The sequence below is a fragment of the Hippopotamus amphibius genome, chromosome 10 (genome assembly GCF_030028045.1).
Source record: "Hippopotamus amphibius kiboko isolate mHipAmp2 chromosome 10, mHipAmp2.hap2, whole genome shotgun sequence".
Classification (NCBI taxonomy): Eukaryota; Metazoa; Chordata; class Mammalia; order Artiodactyla; family Hippopotamidae; genus Hippopotamus; species Hippopotamus amphibius.
The window spans coordinates 116,676,154-116,694,382 of NC_080195.1; the positions used below are offsets into that span (position 1 = coordinate 116,676,154).

General features: G+C 62.7%; 1 protein-coding gene across 6 annotated transcripts in view; it reads left to right on the forward strand.

The window, feature by feature from the left end:
* Positions 1-18,229, forward strand: part of COL18A1 (collagen type XVIII alpha 1 chain) — an 88,953-nt gene that overhangs the window by 43,583 nt on the left and 27,141 nt on the right. For 5 of the 6 annotated variants that reach the window (XM_057696344.1, XM_057696345.1, XM_057696346.1 and 2 more), the window contains exons 3-5: positions 8,396-8,949; positions 15,817-15,906; positions 16,821-16,880. In XM_057696344.1, the coding sequence (XP_057552327.1) occupies positions 8,396-8,949; positions 15,817-15,906; positions 16,821-16,880 (704 nt within the window). The remainder of the gene's footprint in view (positions 1-8,395; positions 8,950-15,816; positions 15,907-16,820; positions 16,881-18,229) is intronic. The other variant, XM_057696347.1, reaches the window with a different exon arrangement.

Here is an 18,229-nt window from a genome sequence, read left to right on the forward strand (position 1 = left end):
CCCCAACCTGCACGGTCGAGGGGGCCGCGGGGGTGGGGGGCTTGCTGCTCTGCAGGTCACGAGGTCCTTACCGTCCGGTGGTCAGGGAGCACGCGGGGCCCACGGGGGAGCCCCGGAGCCCCCCCGGGAGCTCCAGAGCGTCTCCGCCTCAGGGCAGCGGGAGGGCCATGCCCTCCTGGGGGCCACGTTGCCCACCTGGACCGCGCCCCCATCGGCACGTGCCCAGTAGGGGAGAGGGACCGGCCTCCGCAGCCCCCTCGGCCCCACAAGCCCCCTCTGCGTCTGTGGCGGGGCTGGACCCCTGAGCGGGGCCTGCTCCGTCTGCACTGGCCGGCCTGTCCGTGCCCCGCGGTCCCTGTCCTGCTCCCACCCCCACCGTGGTGCCGTGGGGAGCAGCCTTGACCCGCTCCCTGCTCTGCGAAGGCGTTGGGCTTTGGAGCTGGGCCAGTGGGGGTGGGATGGTTGTGCTGGACCCGAGAGGGCTGTCACCTTGCTGGGCCCTGAGGGGTGTGCGAGGCTGATTCCCTGGCCAGGCCTGGCACGCAACCAGGAGGTGGCTGCCGGTGCCCAGGCCGGGGCAGGGCAGAAACAAGCGCCCGAGGTGGGTGGTCCCCACCCCAAGGAGGAAGCAAACCAAAGGCTGGAGTGGAGGGGGGCGGGGCCGCGGCCTCACAGACAGGCGGACGGGGACGCTGCTCCGGGGGGACGGTGGCTGAGCCCTGTGTGTAAGCAGGGTGACCAAGAGGCGTGTGCGGAGCCCAGGGGCCCTGTGGCCGTCCCCGCGAGCGGGCCCAAGGGCGGAGGAGGGGCCGTGCCCAGGGCTGCTGGCACAGAGGTCATGGATCGCACCCCGGAGGAGGGGGCTGCAGTGAGCTGTGTGTCCCCATGGCCCCGCACCGCCAGTGCCCGGACGCTGGGCTAGCCCGGGCTCCCAGGCTCTGCGCCCCAGCTGGCTGGGCCTGCCTTGCCCTGTGCCCACCACGCACGCAGGGCGGGGGCAGCCCCGCAGGCCGGTGTCCTGCCGGGGGGCCCCTGTCCCCACGCAAGGGCAGCTCCACCGGGCAGGGGGAGGGGAGAGGGGAAGGACCAGGCCCGCCCACTCAGGGCCCTGGACACACACACCTCCTGCTGGGCCTCAGGCAAGGCCCAGGTCCCTGGGGTGCGGGTTCAGCCACCGCGGGCCAGGGGCTGGGGCGCGGGGCGGGCCTGTGCCAGCAGGGCCCAGGCAGGGCTGCGTGCGGTGTGGAATTTCCCTGACTGCCGCTGGCCCGGTCCGCAGAGTGGCCCGAAGCGGACGCCCCACTGGACGTCTGCGCGCTCTGGCAGGGCCCCGGCCTGGGAGGGAGGCCGCGTCCTGGCGGAAGCCTGCGGCTGTCTCCTGTCAGCCGGCTCTGTGTTCATCGCACGAGGGCCCTCCTGGGTGTGGCCTGGCCGGCGCTGTCCCACGGGGCGTCCTCCCCTTCCTCCGGCCTCTTGGTGGGGGACCACCCGCTGCCGGCCCCTGTGCCGGGCTGGATGCTCCCTCCCACCCCAGTGTGCCGGGGACTGGGGAGGCGGAGAAGACGGGCCTGGTGGGGGCGGGCTGCCCCTGGGATGTGACTGACTCTGGCCGAGCGAGGTCCTTGGGGCCGAGGGGCAGGGTTCGGGGAGCAGCGCAGCTGTCTGGGGGTGGGGGAGGCCCGAGGCTTCCTTCTCAGGGCCCCACCCCCATGACACCAGCACCCCCGTCCCTCCCCTCCAGGGTGTCCTGCGGGCGGTGGCAGACCCCGGGCAGACACGGCCCGCTCCCCTCACGGTGGCCGGTGGTGCGTGCACGGGCTGCAGGCCTCAGTGCCGGTCCCGAGGAAGGAGAGAGCAGAGCGGCCAGAGCTCAGAGGCGCCTTCCTCCCGCAAGCCCGGGCCGTCCGCGCCTGCCCCTCAGCCCTCAGGGCCGCTCTGCTCTCGTCGCGTCCTCCGCGGCTCCTCCCCGCGTTAGGTTCTCACCCCAGACCTAGCCGTGAACACACTCATCGAGGTCCAGGACGCGCAGGGGAGGGCTGGACACAGCTCCCTGCTGGTGGGGCATCTCTGTGCGTCTGCACAGATGTGGCGTGTGACCGCAACTCGGGCTGTGGGGTCAGGGGTCCGAAGTCGGTCTCTCTGGGCCGAAAGCAAGGTGTGTGCGGGGCTGCGTTCCTTCTGGGGCTCCAGGAGGATTCTGTCTCTGCATCTTCCGGCCTCTGGAGGTGCCCACGTTCCTTGGCTCGTGGCCCTGCCTGCAGCGTCGAAGCCAGCAGTGCGGGTGGCCGGGGCTTCTCAGGCCGCGTCTCTGACTGTGTGCCCGGCTGGGGAGGCTCTCTGCTCCGGGCGTGGTTCGAGTGGACAGTCTCCCCATCCCAAGGGCTGTCACCGTAATCACACCTGTGTGTCCCCTGTGCCAAGTGCAGCGACACTCACGGGTTCCAGACGTTGCAGGACGGACACCTTTGGGGCCCGTTGTTCTGTGGCGGCAGCGTGCGTGCACGTGTGCGCCCACATGGACTTGAGAGTCCTGCTCCGTGGACGTGGGATCCCGCTCTGTGTCCCTGGAAGTTCCCTCTTCCTGCATAGAGTCTGGGAAGCGTCCCTGTCCCTGGAGGGCGGGTGGCCCTGCTCAGCCTCCCGATTTCTCGGTTCCTCACCTGTTCACGTCCGTGTGCACGACTCGGGGCCTGAGACCCCCCGTGCGGCCCAGCTTTGGGTGCGGGGTGACACGCCCCGCTCGGAAGGCCCAGCCTTCTTCAAAGACTCCTCAGAGGCCCTCGGGCATCTTCTCTCCTGGACCGTCAGACATGTCCCCGAGGCTGTGATTGGTGGTGATGGACGTGGGCGCAGGCTGGAATGTCATAAACGTGTGGGCACGTCCGCAGGGATGGGGTCGCCTCCCCACGTGCCTAGGATGCTGCCCAGCCCTGCGAGTTTCTGAGATGTTTCTTCTCTGTGTGCTCCTCTGGGGTGCTGAGATGAGGTTCCCTCCCCCACAGCCGTCTCGACCCGGGGACTGCTGCCGTGTGTGAGGAAGGGAAAGCCTGGACTTCCTTCAGACACGTGATCCGCTTGTCTTACCGCGGCGACTATGTCCCATCTTAACAGGAAGGTGGGGCAGGAGAGGCCGGGGTCTGCATCCTGCCCTCCCGCGTGCGTCCCGGGTGCCCGGGGTTGGTACCGGCTCACCACATCTCACCACCTGTCAAAATCACCCTCCACGTTGTCCCACTCACTGCCTTTCCTCTTGGATTCTGTTCTTTCTGATAGTAGTGCTGCAATATTTGCTCACATTTTGTTATTATTTGCCTAACTTTTTTTAAAAGGCTTTACTTTTTAGAGCAGTTTTCGGGTCACAGCAAACTGGAGAGGAAGGTACAGAGAGTTCCCGTGTGCCTCCCGGCCCCGCCCCCATCAGCACCCCACCCAAGGGCGCACTTGTCGTTACTGCTGAACCTGCACTGACACATCCTAATCACCCAGGGTTCAGGGTTCACTCTCGACACGTGCAGGGACAGGTAGCCACTGTTGTGGCATCACACGGGGTATCTCCACGGCCCTGCAGACCCTCCGTGCTCCCCGTTCACCACCCTCCCGCCCCCGCCAGTTCCTGGAAACCGCTCATCTTTTTACCGTCTCCATGGTTTTGCCTTTTACAGAATGCCGTAGAGCTGGACTCATACAGTCCGCAGCCCTTTCAGATGGCTTCTTTCGCTGAGTCACAGGCATTTACGTTTTCTCCATGCTTTTCTTGACTTACTAGCTCTTCTTTTCGGCTGAATGATATCCCGTCGTCTGGATGGACCACGGTTTGTGTATTCATTCACCTGCTGAAGGACATCTTGGTTGCTTCCAGGTTTTGTCAATTATGAGTAAAGTTCCTAGAAACGCCCATGGTTTTGTGTGGACATAAGTTTCGACTCCTTTGGGTAAATACCCAGGAGCATGCTTGCTGGTTTCTGTAGTGAGAGTGTGTTTAGTTTTGTGAGAAACCACCAAACTGTCGTCCAGCCTGGCTGCACACCCCGCGTTCCCACCGGCAGTGAACGAGCCTTCCGGTTGCTCCCCGTCCTCCCCGGCATTTGGTGTTGTCTGTGTCCTGGATTTTGGCCGTTCTGATAGGTGTGTAGTGATATCTTGTAGTTGTTTTATTTTTAGTTTTTATTTTTATTTTTGGCTGTGCCACATGGCTTGTGGGATCTTAGTTCCCCAACCAGGAACTGAACCCTCGCCTTGGCAGTGAAAGCGCTAAGTCCTAACTGCTGGACCGCCAGGGAATTCCCTCATTGTTTTAACTTGCATTTTTCTGATGACAGCCGATGTGGAGCATCTTTGCGTGTGCTTATCTGCCATCCGTGTATCTTCTTTGGTGATATGTCTGTTTAGATCTTTTGTCCATTTTTAAATCAGGCTGTTCATCTTCTCATCGATAAGTTTCAGGAGTTCTTTGTAGATTTTGGCTAACAGTCCTTTATCTGATGCGTGTTTTGTAATTTTTTTCTGCCAGCCCGTGGCTTGTCTTCTTATTCTCTTAACTGCGTCTTTTGGACACAGAAGGTTTTCATTTTTAGGAAGTCCAGCTTGTCAGATCTTTCATGAATTGTGCCTTTGGTGTATCTAAAAACTCATCACCAAACCCAAGGTCATCGAGAGTTTCTCCCATGTTTCCTTCTAGGACGTTTGCATTTTACATTTAGGTGTGTTAGAAATTGAGTTACTTTTAGTGAAGGGTGTAAGACCTGGGTCTAGATTCTTTTTTTTTTGGGTGTGCTGCCCAGTTGTTCCAGCACCATTTGTTGAAAAGACTGCCTTTTCCCCATTGTATTGCCTTTGATTTTGTATTAAAGATGAGTTGACTGTATTTGTGAGGGTCTGTTTCCGGGCTCTCTGTTCTGTTCCAGGGATCTGTTTGCCTCTTCTCTCGCCAGTACCACACTGTCTGGAGGACCGTAGCTCATCCTAAGTCTTGAAGTCAGACGCCGTCAGTCCTCCCGATTTGTTCTTCTCCTTTCAGTGGTGCGCTGGTCTTCCCCCTCTCCCTGTAAACTTCAGAACTGATTTGTTGATAGCCTCAAAATAACTTGCGGGGTCTTGACTGGGATGGCATTGCGTCTATAGATCAAGTTGGGAAGAACGGACCTCTTGACGTCGTTGAGTCTTCGTACCCACGAGCAGGGAGTCGCTCTGCATTTATTTAGTTCTTTGATTTCTTTTGTCAGAGGTTTGTAGTTTTCCTCCTGTGGATCGTGTGCAAATATCTGTCACATTTGTGCCTGGTGGAAATGTAAATAAGCATTTCATTGCAGGAGGTGCTAATGTAAATGGTATTTTGTTTTTTTTCAATTTCAAATTCCACTTGCTCTTTGCTGGTATATAGGAAAATGATTGACTTTTGTACGTTAATCTCGTGTCGTACAACCTTGCCATAATCACTAGTTCCAGGAGTATTTTTTGGACAATTGTTTTGGATTTTCTACATGTTGATTTTCCTGTCATCTACAAATGGATGGTTTTGTTTCTTCCTTTCCAATCTGTGTGCTTCTATGTCCTTTTCTGGTCTTACGTCATTAGCTGTTGAGGTGAGAAGGAGTGGGGAGGGGGCACCCTTGCCCTGTACCTGGTTTTAATGGGAAAGCTTCAAGTGTTTCACCATTAAGTATACCATTAAGTATGATGTTAGCTGTAGGTGTTTGTAGACAGCCTTTATAAAGCTGAGGAAGTTCACCTTTATTCCTCGTTTACTGAGAGCTCTTATCATAATAGGCACTGGATTTTACAGAATGCTTGTTCTGCATCTCATGAGAAGACCATGTGATTTTTCTTAAGTCTGTTGATGTGATGGATTCCATTAACTGACCTTCAAATGCCGAACCGACCTTACGTCCCTGGGCTGAATCCCACGTGGTCCTGGCTGGCCTGTTTGCTGAAAGGGAAGCTGTCTTCCCTAGCAAGGCCCCCGATGCCTTGATCCGAGGCGAGTGTGGCCCACCAGAGGCCCCCCGGCTTGTGTAGCTCCCGCCCACTGTGTCCCCAGCGAGGCGTTCCTCTGAGCTCCCAGGGCCCGGCTCTCTGCCGCGGTGCTGGTTTCCTCCCCAAGACAGCTGGGCCAACAGCGTGGGCCAGCGCCTCCAGCACAGCAGCTGTCCGATCTGCGCGGAGGGGTGGCCACATCCCCCGTCAAGACTCCTGTAATTGGAGAACGGAGCGGTGATCTTAGGGCCGTGGCATTCGGAGGCTGACGGCAATGGGAACCATGCAGAATTTCACGGAGAGGAAACGGGAGAACTTTGGGAAGGAGCGGCTCACGCATCTCTGGGGTCCCTGGGGTTGTGCCTGTAACACGCTATTGTCTTGCAGCCCAAGACATCAACGGCTGCGGCATCTTGCGTTCTTCATGAATCTGGAAAAGTTCTCGTTGCCCGGGAGGAAGGCTGCTGCTGGGGCACAGCCATGTTTAACTTTGGGGACAGCTGGGTTGGGACAGACTGGCACTCAGTCTGGTGAGGGTCCCGTTTCCTAATCTTAGAGCATCTCCCCGCGTGGACACTTGAGCCCCGGGCACTTCTGATGCAAAGGGACCATACCGCAGCCGCCATCTGGGTGGACAGCAGGGTCTGTCTCTGAGTGGGAAGGGACTGCTGGCCTCCCAGAGCCCAAGGTCTTCGTGAAAGTCCCCCTGCCCCCGTGAGGGGCTGTCTGCCCTGGGCAGCTGCTGCGGCCAGACCACTGTTCCGCGGGTGCTGCTGTCTGCACTGCCCTGGTGTTCCCCACTTCTCGCCGGCATAGGGGTAGGTGAGGCCGAGGGGGAGTCCACGTGGCGGGAAGTCGGCGCAAACAGAGCCACCGCCATCCAAGTAGGACCAGCCTGGTGGGTACCCAAAGCCCTCGTCCTCGTGCGGGTGCCTCTTGTCTCTTCTCTTTTTATATTTTGTCCTCAAGGGGGTCTTTGAAAGACACAGCTTGTCTTAGGAAGTTGGGATCCAGCTATTCTTCCCTCTGTCCGTCCCAGGAAGTCTCAGGTCAGCCTGACCCTGCGCGCGGGGGCCAGACGCCAGGCGCCCACCACGCACGGATGCACTGACACAGCCACGCGGTCACCTTCACACACAGCCACGCGCACTCGCGGGTCACCGGTGCCTTGGTCAGGACACCGGCACGCCAGCAGCCGCTTCCCAGAAGAGCGTCTCCTCCTCATTTTGGAGGCAGCGTACACACAGAGGGTGGGGCGGGGGGGCCGTGGCCAGACCGCGGCCCCCAAATCCCTGCTCTGCCCGGCACCGTGGGTGTTCTGGGAAGTCGCTGGTGAACGGGCCTCTCCCCGCGTTGGTGTTTACTCCCTTCTGTGTCAGCCAGTGACCACACCCCCTGGACAGAGTGGTAGGCCTGCCCCCCTAGCCCCGACACCCCTGGTCCCAGAGATCATCAGTCCAGGCTATTGGTGGCCCCTACCACCCAGGAAGTAGCCCCATCCGTGCCGTAGCCACGGCTTGGGCAGGTCCAGGCACCGTGGCTGTGTCCCTGCCTGGGCCCTGGCCGCCGCGGGCGCTCCGTAGCACAGGGGGTTGGGGGTGAGAGCCTCAGGGGCATCGGAGAGGACGGGCGAGGCCGTGTGGGGCTGGAAGTGTGAGCGGGGAGGAAGAAGGCCGGCCCCCCTGCTGGGTCGCCCCTCACGCAGCCCCGTCTGGGTCGGGCGGTCGTGGCACCCTGCGTGGACACGGGGCAGCGAGGAGCCCCGCGAAGCAGCCACCGCCGGGTAGACCCCCCCACAGACCTGGGAGGCCCCGGTGGGGTTTGCTGTCCCGAGGGTGAGCCGACATGGAGACCACAAGCGAAGAAGGGCCCCCAAGGAACACAGCCCCTTTTGTGGCCTCCCTTCCTAGGAGTGTCATTCGTTTCCAGGCTGTTTCGAGCGTAGACGCGGCTCAGGGCACCCTGTGTGCACCTCTTTCTCTTCTTCCTAATGTTTCACGTCTTTAAGGGAAACAAACACCTCGCCCGGGTGGGGTGAGGATGCCTTGGCCTGTGTCTGGAGCATTTCTCCTGTGGTTCCAGCGTGGGAGTGGGGGGGGACCAAGGACCAGGGTGAGGTCCGAGCATGGCGTGGGACTGGGGGCGGGGTCTGAAGGGGGGGTGGGGGCGGGCTCGAGCCTGCGGGCACCGGGCAGCGGGCTCCCCGTGCTCATGGGGGCGGGGGCCCGCCCCTCCCGCCACGGTACTTTGGGAGTGTCTCTGCGCCCCCCTTGCAAGCAGTGAGCCCACGGGAGCTGTGCGGCGCCCGGAGGGGCAGGTGGCTGTCGTGTCCCCTCTGGGGCGGGGGCGGGGGCGGGCTCGGGGGCAGTCGGGCCTGTTTCCCCGGGGGCGCGCGGCCTCACGGCTCTCTTTCTCTCCGCAGAGAGCCAGGTCGCGGAGGTGGGTCTGCAGCAGCTGCTTGGGGAGCCCCTGCCGCGGCACGTGGCCCTGGTGCACGACCCCGCCGTGGGGCCCGCCTACGAGTTCGGCGCAGACGGCGGCGGCGGCGGCGGCGGCCAGGCGGCCCGCAGCCTGGTGCCCGGCGCGTCCTTGCGCGCCTTCTCCCTGCTGGCGCGCGTGCGGCCGGCCTCGGCGCGCGCGGGCGTGCTCTTCGCGGTCACGGACGCGGCGCGGGCGGTGGTCCTGCTGGGCGTGAAGCTGGCGGCGGCGCGCGGGGGGCAGCAGGAGCTGCAGCTGCTGGCGGCGGAGCCCGGCGCCACCCGCACGCGCACGGCCGCCAGCTTCACGCTGCCCGCGCTGCACGGCCGCTGGACGCACCTGGCGCTCAGCGTGGACGGCGCGCGCGCCGCGCTCTTCGTGAACTGCGAGGAGGTCGAGAGCCAGCCCCTGGCGCGCTCCCCGCGCGGCCTGCCGCTGGAGCCCGACGCGCGCCTCTTCGTGGCCCAGGCCGGCGGAGCCGACCCAGACGAGTTCCAGGTAACCACGACGGCCCCCGTGCCCAGGGCCGGGGACGATGCCCCTTCCGCCTGCCGCAGCGGCTCGGGGTACCGGAAGGCCCGGGCGGAGCCGGCTGCCAGGCCTGGGGGCCCTCGGTCCACCGGCTCCGCCTGGTCGTTGACTTCCCTGCTGCGCTGGCACCGCCGTCTCCCCGGACGCCCACCTCTGCCTCTGTCAGGGGCCCCACCCTGTCTGTGCACGTGTGCCTCTGCGTGTGTGTGCCGTGCCCTGCGCCGACCCTGGGGCTCCGGGCCCCACGTCCAGGTCCAGCAACAGCCCACGCACCTGGAAATGAAGACCTTGAAGACGCAGCTGCAGAGTGCTGAGAGTGGTCCTTCCGGGGGCCGGGCCGGGGGTTCATGCCATGCACCAGCAGTCACCGTGCTGGTTATTATTTTTGCCAAACTGTGAAAAGGCCCCACGGCCGGTGAGCCTAGGGCGGGCCTCCGCCTCAGAGCAGCAGGGGCAGCGTTTCCCCAGCAGTGACCCGCATGTGGCGGTCCCCACCCTGTCCCCTGTTCGCTCAGGCCTGGCCCTGGGCTTCGTGTCTGGGGGGAGGCAGAGCCCAGACCCCTAGCGGGGTCTTTCTCCTGGGTCCTCGGCCCCCACGCGCCTGGGAGCCTTTGCTGGAATCCCATGTCCTGGAAGCAGCGTGTGGGCACCCGCAGCAGGCGTGGACACACAAGTCCCTGAGTCTCGTGTTGCGGCCGCCCGGCAGTTGGCACGGCCCGCCCAGCCGTCCAGACAGGGGTCCCTGTGTGTGCGGATGGGGGTTGCGTCCCCGGGGGACAGACAGTTAATTATTACCCAGACAAAGGCTGCTTGGTTAAAGTTGTTAAAGTCCTGGTGACTCGGTTCTGAAAGCTGACCTTTCACCTTTGGCAGGAACTTTCACCCCTGGGGTCTGGGAGCCAGCAGGACTTTGGTACCAAACTGGGCCTCTTTGTGTTTTCATTTTGATCCTCAAACTTGATTAACTGGAGCGAAGTCCCAGGGAGCCGTGCTCTGGGGAGGGGCTGTGCTGACTGGTGACTTGTGGTGAGATTTCTCAGGCTTTTCTAGACGGAAAACTCCCCTTAAGTTCTGTGACTAACACTTTAACAGAAGAGTTGCTCATGTGCTGGTGGGGACAGGGCTTGCCTGTCTCACGGGGCTAACAGAGGACACCACCTTCCTGTGGCGGGGACACCCAGAGGGCCTTGCCAGGCTGGGGTCATCTGTGCAAAACACACTTGCCGGTTAGATACGTAGGCAGACAGTGTCTGGGTGTTTTGATGTGCATTTCTTGGTTGTGAGTGAAAACAAACTTTAATATTTTATGTGTTTACTGGCTGTTTGTATTTCTTCTTGTGACTGGCCTGTTTCTGTCCTTTGCATTTTTGTTTTAATGGTTTCAACTGTTTCTCATTGGTTTATATGAACTCTTTATATATGAAAGACACTGGTCATTTGTTTTATACACTGCAGATTTTATTTCTCAATTTTTCATTTGCCTTTTCACCTAGTCATTTTTTGAAACCACTGGGGTATTTAAAGTGTTTATGTAGTTAAATCTGGCCTGGAAAAGACATCCAAAAAATCTTGGAAAATTAGAGATACAGAAGCAGAGAGGACTGTAGGGTCCTTCTGTCCGCCTCTGGCTGGAGCCCTGCTTACCCTGGGCAGGTGCTGGCCCCCTCCCCTGGTGTCACTTGTGTCACTTCCAGCCGAGTCCAGTTCCCTGTGGCTCCTCTGTCCCCACAGACTCCAGTTCCAGGAATCTCTCTGTGGGCGTTTGATCAGACTCCAGCCAGGTGAGAGGTGAAGCGTGTTGCCCGGAGGAGTAGACAAGATGGGTTTAGGACAGGGTTTGTCGGCCTTTCTGAATTCAGACTCTTGGGAAAGACCCTCTCACGTGTGCGGTTGGTAAGCCTTGGCAGAGGTGAGCACAGAGTTTAGGGTGCGTGATGAGCCGGGGTGTCCCCGCCGACGGTCACCGGAGCGGGTTGCTCAGCCTCTCGTCGACCACCCAGTGCTCAGCCCGGCTTCCTCCTGACGATCCCTGCAGAACCTTTGTTGTTTTCTCCCGTCACAAAAATTGTGACCGTCCTTGGTCTTTCCGGTTCATTCTTCTTCTTGAGCTTATTTGGTAATAAATATCTCTTGGGAAATCCCTAATGCCACTCAGTTGTTGCAACATTTTGCTTAAAATGTTACTTCCAACTCTTTTTCAGTGCTTATTGACCTAATTCTTTTTTTTTTTTTTTAACTATTTCAGATACTCTGTACTTGAATTTTCTTGACAATTTCTCTTTGTTGAGTGTGTCCCTGTTTTCTCATTCCTACTTGTTTTTCTCTTTATGAAGCCATCTTCCTCTTCATCCAGATTTCTGTTGAGGCTTAGTCATCTGTTTTCTCAGGCCCCCTGGGTCCCTCGTCCAGAACCGGTACTGGGCCGGGGCAGGACTGTGCTTGGGAACGAGAGTTGTGGCCCAGCTTCCCAGGCTGCGCTCCAGCTGTGCACCTCATGTTGAATGTTTGCTGCTTTTGTTCTATGATGAGGGCGCTGGAGGCTGTGAATTTTCCTCAGCAGGCAGCTTTGTTGGCCACGTTATATAAGAAGTAAGCAGTTGGTCACTGAGGCCAAGAGGGTGCCCACCCCCCACACTAGGTTTGGGTGCTGAGGGTGGCACACAGCAGGCAGGGAAAGTGCTGGCCTCCTCTGACACCCCCAGTCCTCCCGCTGTGACCCCCAAGTCCAGCCACAGCAGACCTGCTGCTCCTGACTGAGGGACAGCTCGCGGCGCCCGAGGGTGCTGTCACCAGCTTTTCCAAATACCCCTCTGTCAGTCATCGGAAGTGACCTGGACCTGTAGCGTAACTGGTTACAGTCCTGCAGCAGTCACGCAATTTCCTGACTTCATGGGATGGAGAAATAGGGGGAGGGTTGCTTGTCATAGAATTTGATGCAGATAGTCGAGGAGGTGGGGCTTGATACAGGAAGCTGGTCAGAAGCGCTCAGCCCAGGACTTGTAGGAAATGAGGCAGCCTTGGTGTGGCCCAGTCATAGCGACAGCTAGGGTAGGTGACAAGGGACCAGGCAACTGGGGGTCACCCCGCAGAGGGTCAGGGGCCAGGCAGGGCCCACCCAGCCCCTGTGCAGGCTCGTTCAGCCCCACTGCCCAGGGCCGGGTCACGACCCTTCCAGATGGAGCAGACGGGGTGGGTGGGAGTCCCTGGAGAACTCTGGGGTGCCCGGAGTTGGGGTCCCAGGGAGGCAGCACCAACACCAGTGACTAGGGACGCGCTTTCGTGGCCTGCGGCTCTGGTCGTCTGCACACAACTCTAAGACCCGTGGCCCTAGCGAGGCAGTGACAGGACAGATTTGAAGCGGTCTGGATTTCACAACCTCTGGCTCCAAGGCCGCCCAGTGTTGGCGGTGGGTCTCGTGGCCTTTGTGCGCTGGTGTCTCCCCGGCTGAGCGTGGCCCCGGGCGGCTCCCGCCCCGCGGCCGGCGGGTCCCTGCTCCTCTGCTCCGCGCTCCTCCCGGCGTCTGGCAGCCTCGTGCCGAGCGGCCAGCCTGGTGCCGGGCGGTGTGGGGCCAGAGCCCCGCAGGCCTGTGCTTGTGGCGGCCCTGGCCTCGCGGGGCAGTGTCAGTGTGGGGACAGTCACGCCCGGATGCCCGGCTCCCCAACCTCCACCTGCCGGGGGCCTCGTGCCCTCCCCCGATGGCTGCCACACACAAAGTGCCCCCGGGGCCTGTCTAGAATTTTAACGTCGGGCCCCTCTTTCTGCCCCGGGATGACTCTCTGTCACCTGGGGACCCCGTCCCTCCTCCAGCAGGGCTGGGTGGGCCCGAAACTTCCATCCCTGACACGCTGCTGCCGCTGCCCCGAGCTCAGTGGCCGACCCCCTGCATTTTTATGTCCAGAATGGCCTGTGCTTCCCGCAGGTGCTGGCGCCTGGACGGGGCGGGCGCCTGTGTGCTGCCCTCACGGGAGGGCAGGCGTGATTGCGGGGTTCCTGCTCCTGGCCTGAGCCTCTCCACACGCGTGCTCCTGTGCACACACACACGTGTGTCCTCCCACACACAGACCCTCCACACGCCCTTCCCAGCAGCTCACTGCCCTGCATGGTGGTTGGAGCATCTCAGGATTCTAGACCAACCACTGCCCACAGCTGAATCCTTTCCCCGTGGCCGGGTGGACCGTCCCTCTGCAGACCAGAGCTCCAGCCCGGGGTGGCCTGCCTGCCGCCAGCCCCTCGCGGCATCTCCTCTGTCCGCAGCCGGGTTCTGCCCTGAAGATCCACATACCACACGGGGCCCCCGGACCCCGATGCCTGCTAGATAAACTCAGCACAGCCCTGAGCGGTCAGTCAGGCCGTCCTGTGACCTGCAGCCCTGGACACAGCCCGAGTTCCCCAGCGGCCACTGTGAGAAGGGCCAGCCCCACTCTGACCGTGGGCCTTACAGGGATGCTTCAGGCTGGTTCGAGGCCCTAAAGGTGGCATTCTTCTCTGGGGGGGATGGTGGCGGGGGACCTGCGGGAGGCGAGGATGGAGCTACATGTGAAGAGGCAGAAGCAGCTTTGGACACAGGTGTTTGCGCTGGTTCAGCTGAAACAAGGGACCAACCTCAGGCTGAGGGAGACAGTGCTCCGTGTGCCCGGTCACTTCCAGGAAGACGCTGCCCCCCCCCCCCCCCCCCCGCCGTGCTGCCACCCGCCTGCCAGGGGCCAGGCCTGAGGACGGCAGCGCTGCCCGTGACCCCACCTCTCAGCCCTGTGGTCTGTCAGCTTCCCCTGGAGGCCCAGACATCAGCAGGCAGGTGCTGGACCTCACCAGGCCTTCCTGCAGAACCTTCTGGAATCGCTGGTCATCCCCAGTCTAAGAACCGTGTACCTCCTGCCGTGGTGTGGGGGTCGGAGCTGCAGGAGGGGCGCCCCGGGCAGGCTGGGCCTTGACCACAAAGACACGGGCACTTCTGCTTCAGAGCTTCTGGGATGAGCTGTGGTCAAGCGGGGAAGACAGTGAGAGTGACCCGGGGTCCCACCAGTGGACACTGTTGTCCTCGCCTTCGGGGACCGACCCGTGGGAGGAAGCCGTCGTCAGCGACCTGGTGGCCCCGTCGGCGGGTGAGGCCACGGCCGTCTCGGGGACCCCGAGCGGGGCCCGCCCCCCCGATCAGCCCGCGTGCGCACTTGAGAAAGGGGGGGTCACACGTGCGCGGCGGAGCTGAGGCCGCCTGCCTGCCCCCCGCCTGCACCCTCAGCCCCCCCATCGCAGGCCTGGCTGGGAGCTGTGCTGGGGACATGATGACCCCATGGGAGCTGGGGGCTGTGGGGGCCCCCTCGCCCCCACCCCCCGGGCCAGCTGACCTCATTCGCCTCCCAGGAGCAGGTGTGTGCCTGAACACGCTCACCCACGTGTGCACACACACACGTGTGCATACCTGCATGACACATGTACACACTCCCGTAGACACGTGCACACACAGGGAGGTGGGGTGTCCCACCCCGTAGGCCTCGCCGTCCGTGGGGGTAGAGGTGCAGGGGGAGTATGGAGCCGGGCAGAACTGACCCTCGGGAGGCAGTCCAGGGGGGCTTCCTGGAGGAGGCAGCCTGGGCTGGGCCTGGAGACAGGAGTGGGGCCCTCAGGCAAGGGCTCAGAGGGACTCTCAGGGGTGTTTGTGGGCTTGTTGTCCCGTGGGGAGCAGGACGGCCGTGAGCCGGGGGTCAGTGGTGAAGGGAGCGTGAAGGGGACTTAGGGATGGAGGGGAGCACACGGCCCAAGCACGGCCCCCGCCCACCACCCGTGTTTATACGGCTCGCCACCTCGAGAGGCTTCTGCATGTTTCAGTGGTTGGAAAACCAATAGAAGAAGAAGATTTTTTGACGTGTGAACATGTCGGTGACCCGTACAGCCTGGTGGGAGCAGCCGTGTCCAGGGTCCGCAGACTTCTGTGGTCCACTTCCCGGCACAGCCGCACAGCAGCGGCGACACACACCTGGAAGTGCGCACCGTCTGGCCGGTGACCCAGGAAGCTCACCAGCTCCTGCCCTGAGCCGGTCCGTAGTAAGAGCTGTGAAGTGTGCATCTCCGCCTCGGTGAAACGTGTTCTCTGTTTACACGATGCCCTGAGTCCCTGTGGGTTAAAATGTTAAGTAGGAAACAAGAAATGCCAGAAGAGCGTGTGTGAACACCCGTAGCCTCCAGCGGCCTCACGCGTGTGGCCCCCACTCTCGGCCTCGATTCAGAACCTGCGGTCGTGCCACCCTCTGGGAGCAGGGGGCCTCGCGGCGAGGACCCCGGTGCAGCCGGGCTGGGGTCCTCAGCCGTCGTGCCGTCCCAGCCGCTGGCGGCCCTGCCCCAGCCTCGGGCCTCGGGCTTCCCCTCAGGGCAGGGCTCCCACACCCTTGCCACGGGCTGACCGTCCACACTCGGGGTTCAGGATGCCGCCCAGCAGGTGCCTGCTGACCCGCGCCTCCCCCACCTGGCGCCGTGTGCCTCGTGCCCCGAGGGCATGCCCCCTCCAGGGACACTGCGCTTTGCCGACCTCTTCTCGCGCTGGGACCGGAGAGGGGTATGCGTGCTGTGTCCTGGCACCTCGCGCGGGGCCGGGACCACGGGCGGGAACGTGGAGCTCGGGAGAGGATGCTAGGCGTTCGTGTGGCGGAGGGAGGGAGAGAGGGAGTGACGTCACCCGCTGTGGCATCACCGCTGTGGTGTCACCTGGGGCCGTGTCACCCCTGGAATCGACCGCGTCGTGCCTGGTTCCGAGCCGGCTGCGGCCCGAGTTGGGGTCTCCTGGGCTCTGGGCCTCCTGCCTCAGGACCGCCGGCGACCTCCCCCTCCCTCTGTGCTCAGGGCCGGATCTCGGAGCTGAGGCTGCGCAGGGACCCCCAGGTGCGCCCCCTGCACTGCCTGGACGAGGACGAGGAGGACGATGACGACGGGGTGAGTGCTCGGGGGGGGCCCCTCCCCTCCCCCACCCTGAGGGAGGAGGGGCCCAAGGCTGGGGGTGGGTGGCCTTGCCTGGAAACCCAAAGTGCTAGGACCGGAAAGGTCTCTTCTGAAAGATGCCACTTCGGGCTGATGTTACCTGGGGTTACGTTTCTGTCTACCTGTGACGTCAGAGAGGGCCTCCCTTGCCTGGAATTTTCCACGTAGATACACGTATGGAACCCAAAGGTTAAAAATCACCCCTAGGAGAGCCAGCCAGTGACGGAGTCACCAGTAGTCGCTGGAGCCAAAGTGTGTGAGTGTGTGTGTGTGCCGTCGTGTGCGTGTGCCGTCGTGCGTGTGCCGTCATGCGCATGTGCAGTTGTGCGTGTGCAGTCCTGAGTGTGTGCAGTCGTGCGTGTGCAGTCATGCGTGTGCAGTCGTGTGTGTGTGAGTGTGTGTGCCGTCGTGCGTGTGCAGTCGTGTGTGCGTGCAGTCGTGCGTGTGCGTGCACACTGTCCCGTGGGACCTAAGGCAGAAAACACACCAGGTCTCGTGTGTGAAGGACAGACAGGCGGGAGACCTGCGTCCCCGGGGCGGCTGCAGGTCTTGGCCGCGTGCAGCGAGCAGGACAGGCGCGAGGGGTGCAGCCTGCGCGCTGAGTCAAGCCCGAGGGTCCCTGCGCGGGCCCCCCCTTTGGGCCGTTTCCCAGGACAGGATGGCCAGGAACGTGTTCCGTGCGGGGCTCTGCACGTCCAGCCAGTAGCTGAGCTGGTTTCCCAAGGGCCCTTCTTCCACGCGGTCTGATGGACACGTGCCCTGTCGGGGACCCGGCGGACCCACGCACAGCCCGCCCTCTCCCCCCACCCCGAGCTCCCGGGGGGGCTGGGGGGCTGTGGTCACCGGCTTGTTTCCTGTCCACCCCGCAGGCATCTGGAGACTTGGGCAGCGGGCTCGCGGACACCCGGGAGCATCTCAGGGAGGAGTCGGTGAGAGCTGGGGGCGCTGGGGTGGGGTGTAGGACACGTGTGCACACGCGTGTGCAGCGTCTCAGGGCTCCCTGGGTCACTGAGACAAGTTCCCCCTGGGACGGGGGGCTGGGACTCGGGCTGAGTCGGGGACGCGCCTTCCCGGCTGTGTGTCCTCTTGGGAGGGCATGTTCTTTGCAATCCGCTGTCTGGTCCAGACCTTCCTCGGGCGTCTGAGTGACCTTGACGTCTGTTCGCGTCTCCCGTCAGCTGTGGGGCCGTAAGGAGCTAAGGAGCCGACCCTGTTCGGCAGCCCATGCCGCCCAAAGCCGCGTGCAGGGCTGGGAGTGACAGGGGTGCCACCTTCTCCCGTTTGGACACATTGTGTTGACCCCACCCGACCCCGCTCCAGCGTCATCTCCTCCCAGGGCTTGGGCGTCGAGGGGCCACGATGGGGCGGACTGCTGCGCTGTCCTGCGGTGCACGGTTGGTGGCCGCCTGCCGCCAGGGGCCCCGGGGCCCCCTGGCCCTGCACTGGGTGGAGCCACTCTCGGGCGGCAGCGCTGGCTCTGGCGCCCGGCAGCCCCCTGGACGGGGTCAGTGCCCACGATGGCCATGCCTGGGGTGTTGTGGCCTGTCCACTCCTCAGCTGTCTCTACCCAGGAGTCCTGGGCGCAAACCACGGAGACAGCGGTGTCCCCACTGTGCTGGAACCAGGGCGCGAAGTGCTGCGGCCACGGGGCCTCTCTTAAGAGGCTGGGGTGGGGGTGGGGGGGGCCGCTGGAGTCCTGCCGCCTGCCGTGCGCTACCCAGGAAACCATCCCTGCCAGCTCCTGCTTCAGGAAGCCCGGCGGAGGCCGTGGTGAGGGAGGCTGGCGGGGCCGCACGGAGGCCTCTGCAGGGCTGGCCTGGTCCAGGGCACGCACGGCCTCCCGGCGCCCCCTGCACTCTCCGTGGTCCCCTGGCCCTCCGCCCTCCCCACGCACAGGGTCTGCGGTGTCAGCGTAGCTGGCGGGCTTGGGGTCCCTGGGAAGCTTCCCTACGGCAGAGGGTTGCGGCTGGAGGGCGCGGCCTGGTGTCCAGCCCCGGGCACCGCCTGTCCACCGGGCAGTGGGGGAGCCCTCGGACGGGCCCCACAGGGGTGGTGGGCCCGGGCGCCTGGACCTGCAGTGTCTCCCGAGCGGTGTCGCCAGGGGGCATCTGCCACGTGTGGACGCGCGGCCGCAGGAAGCGTCTTCAGGCGCCTGTGCCCACGTCCGCGAAGCTCCGTGCACCTCTGGGGACAGGAGTGGGTTTTCAGAGCAGAGCCACCTCGCGCCCTCGGGTCGGGGGGTGGAGAAACGGGGCTGTGGGTGCCGGGTCGTGACCCT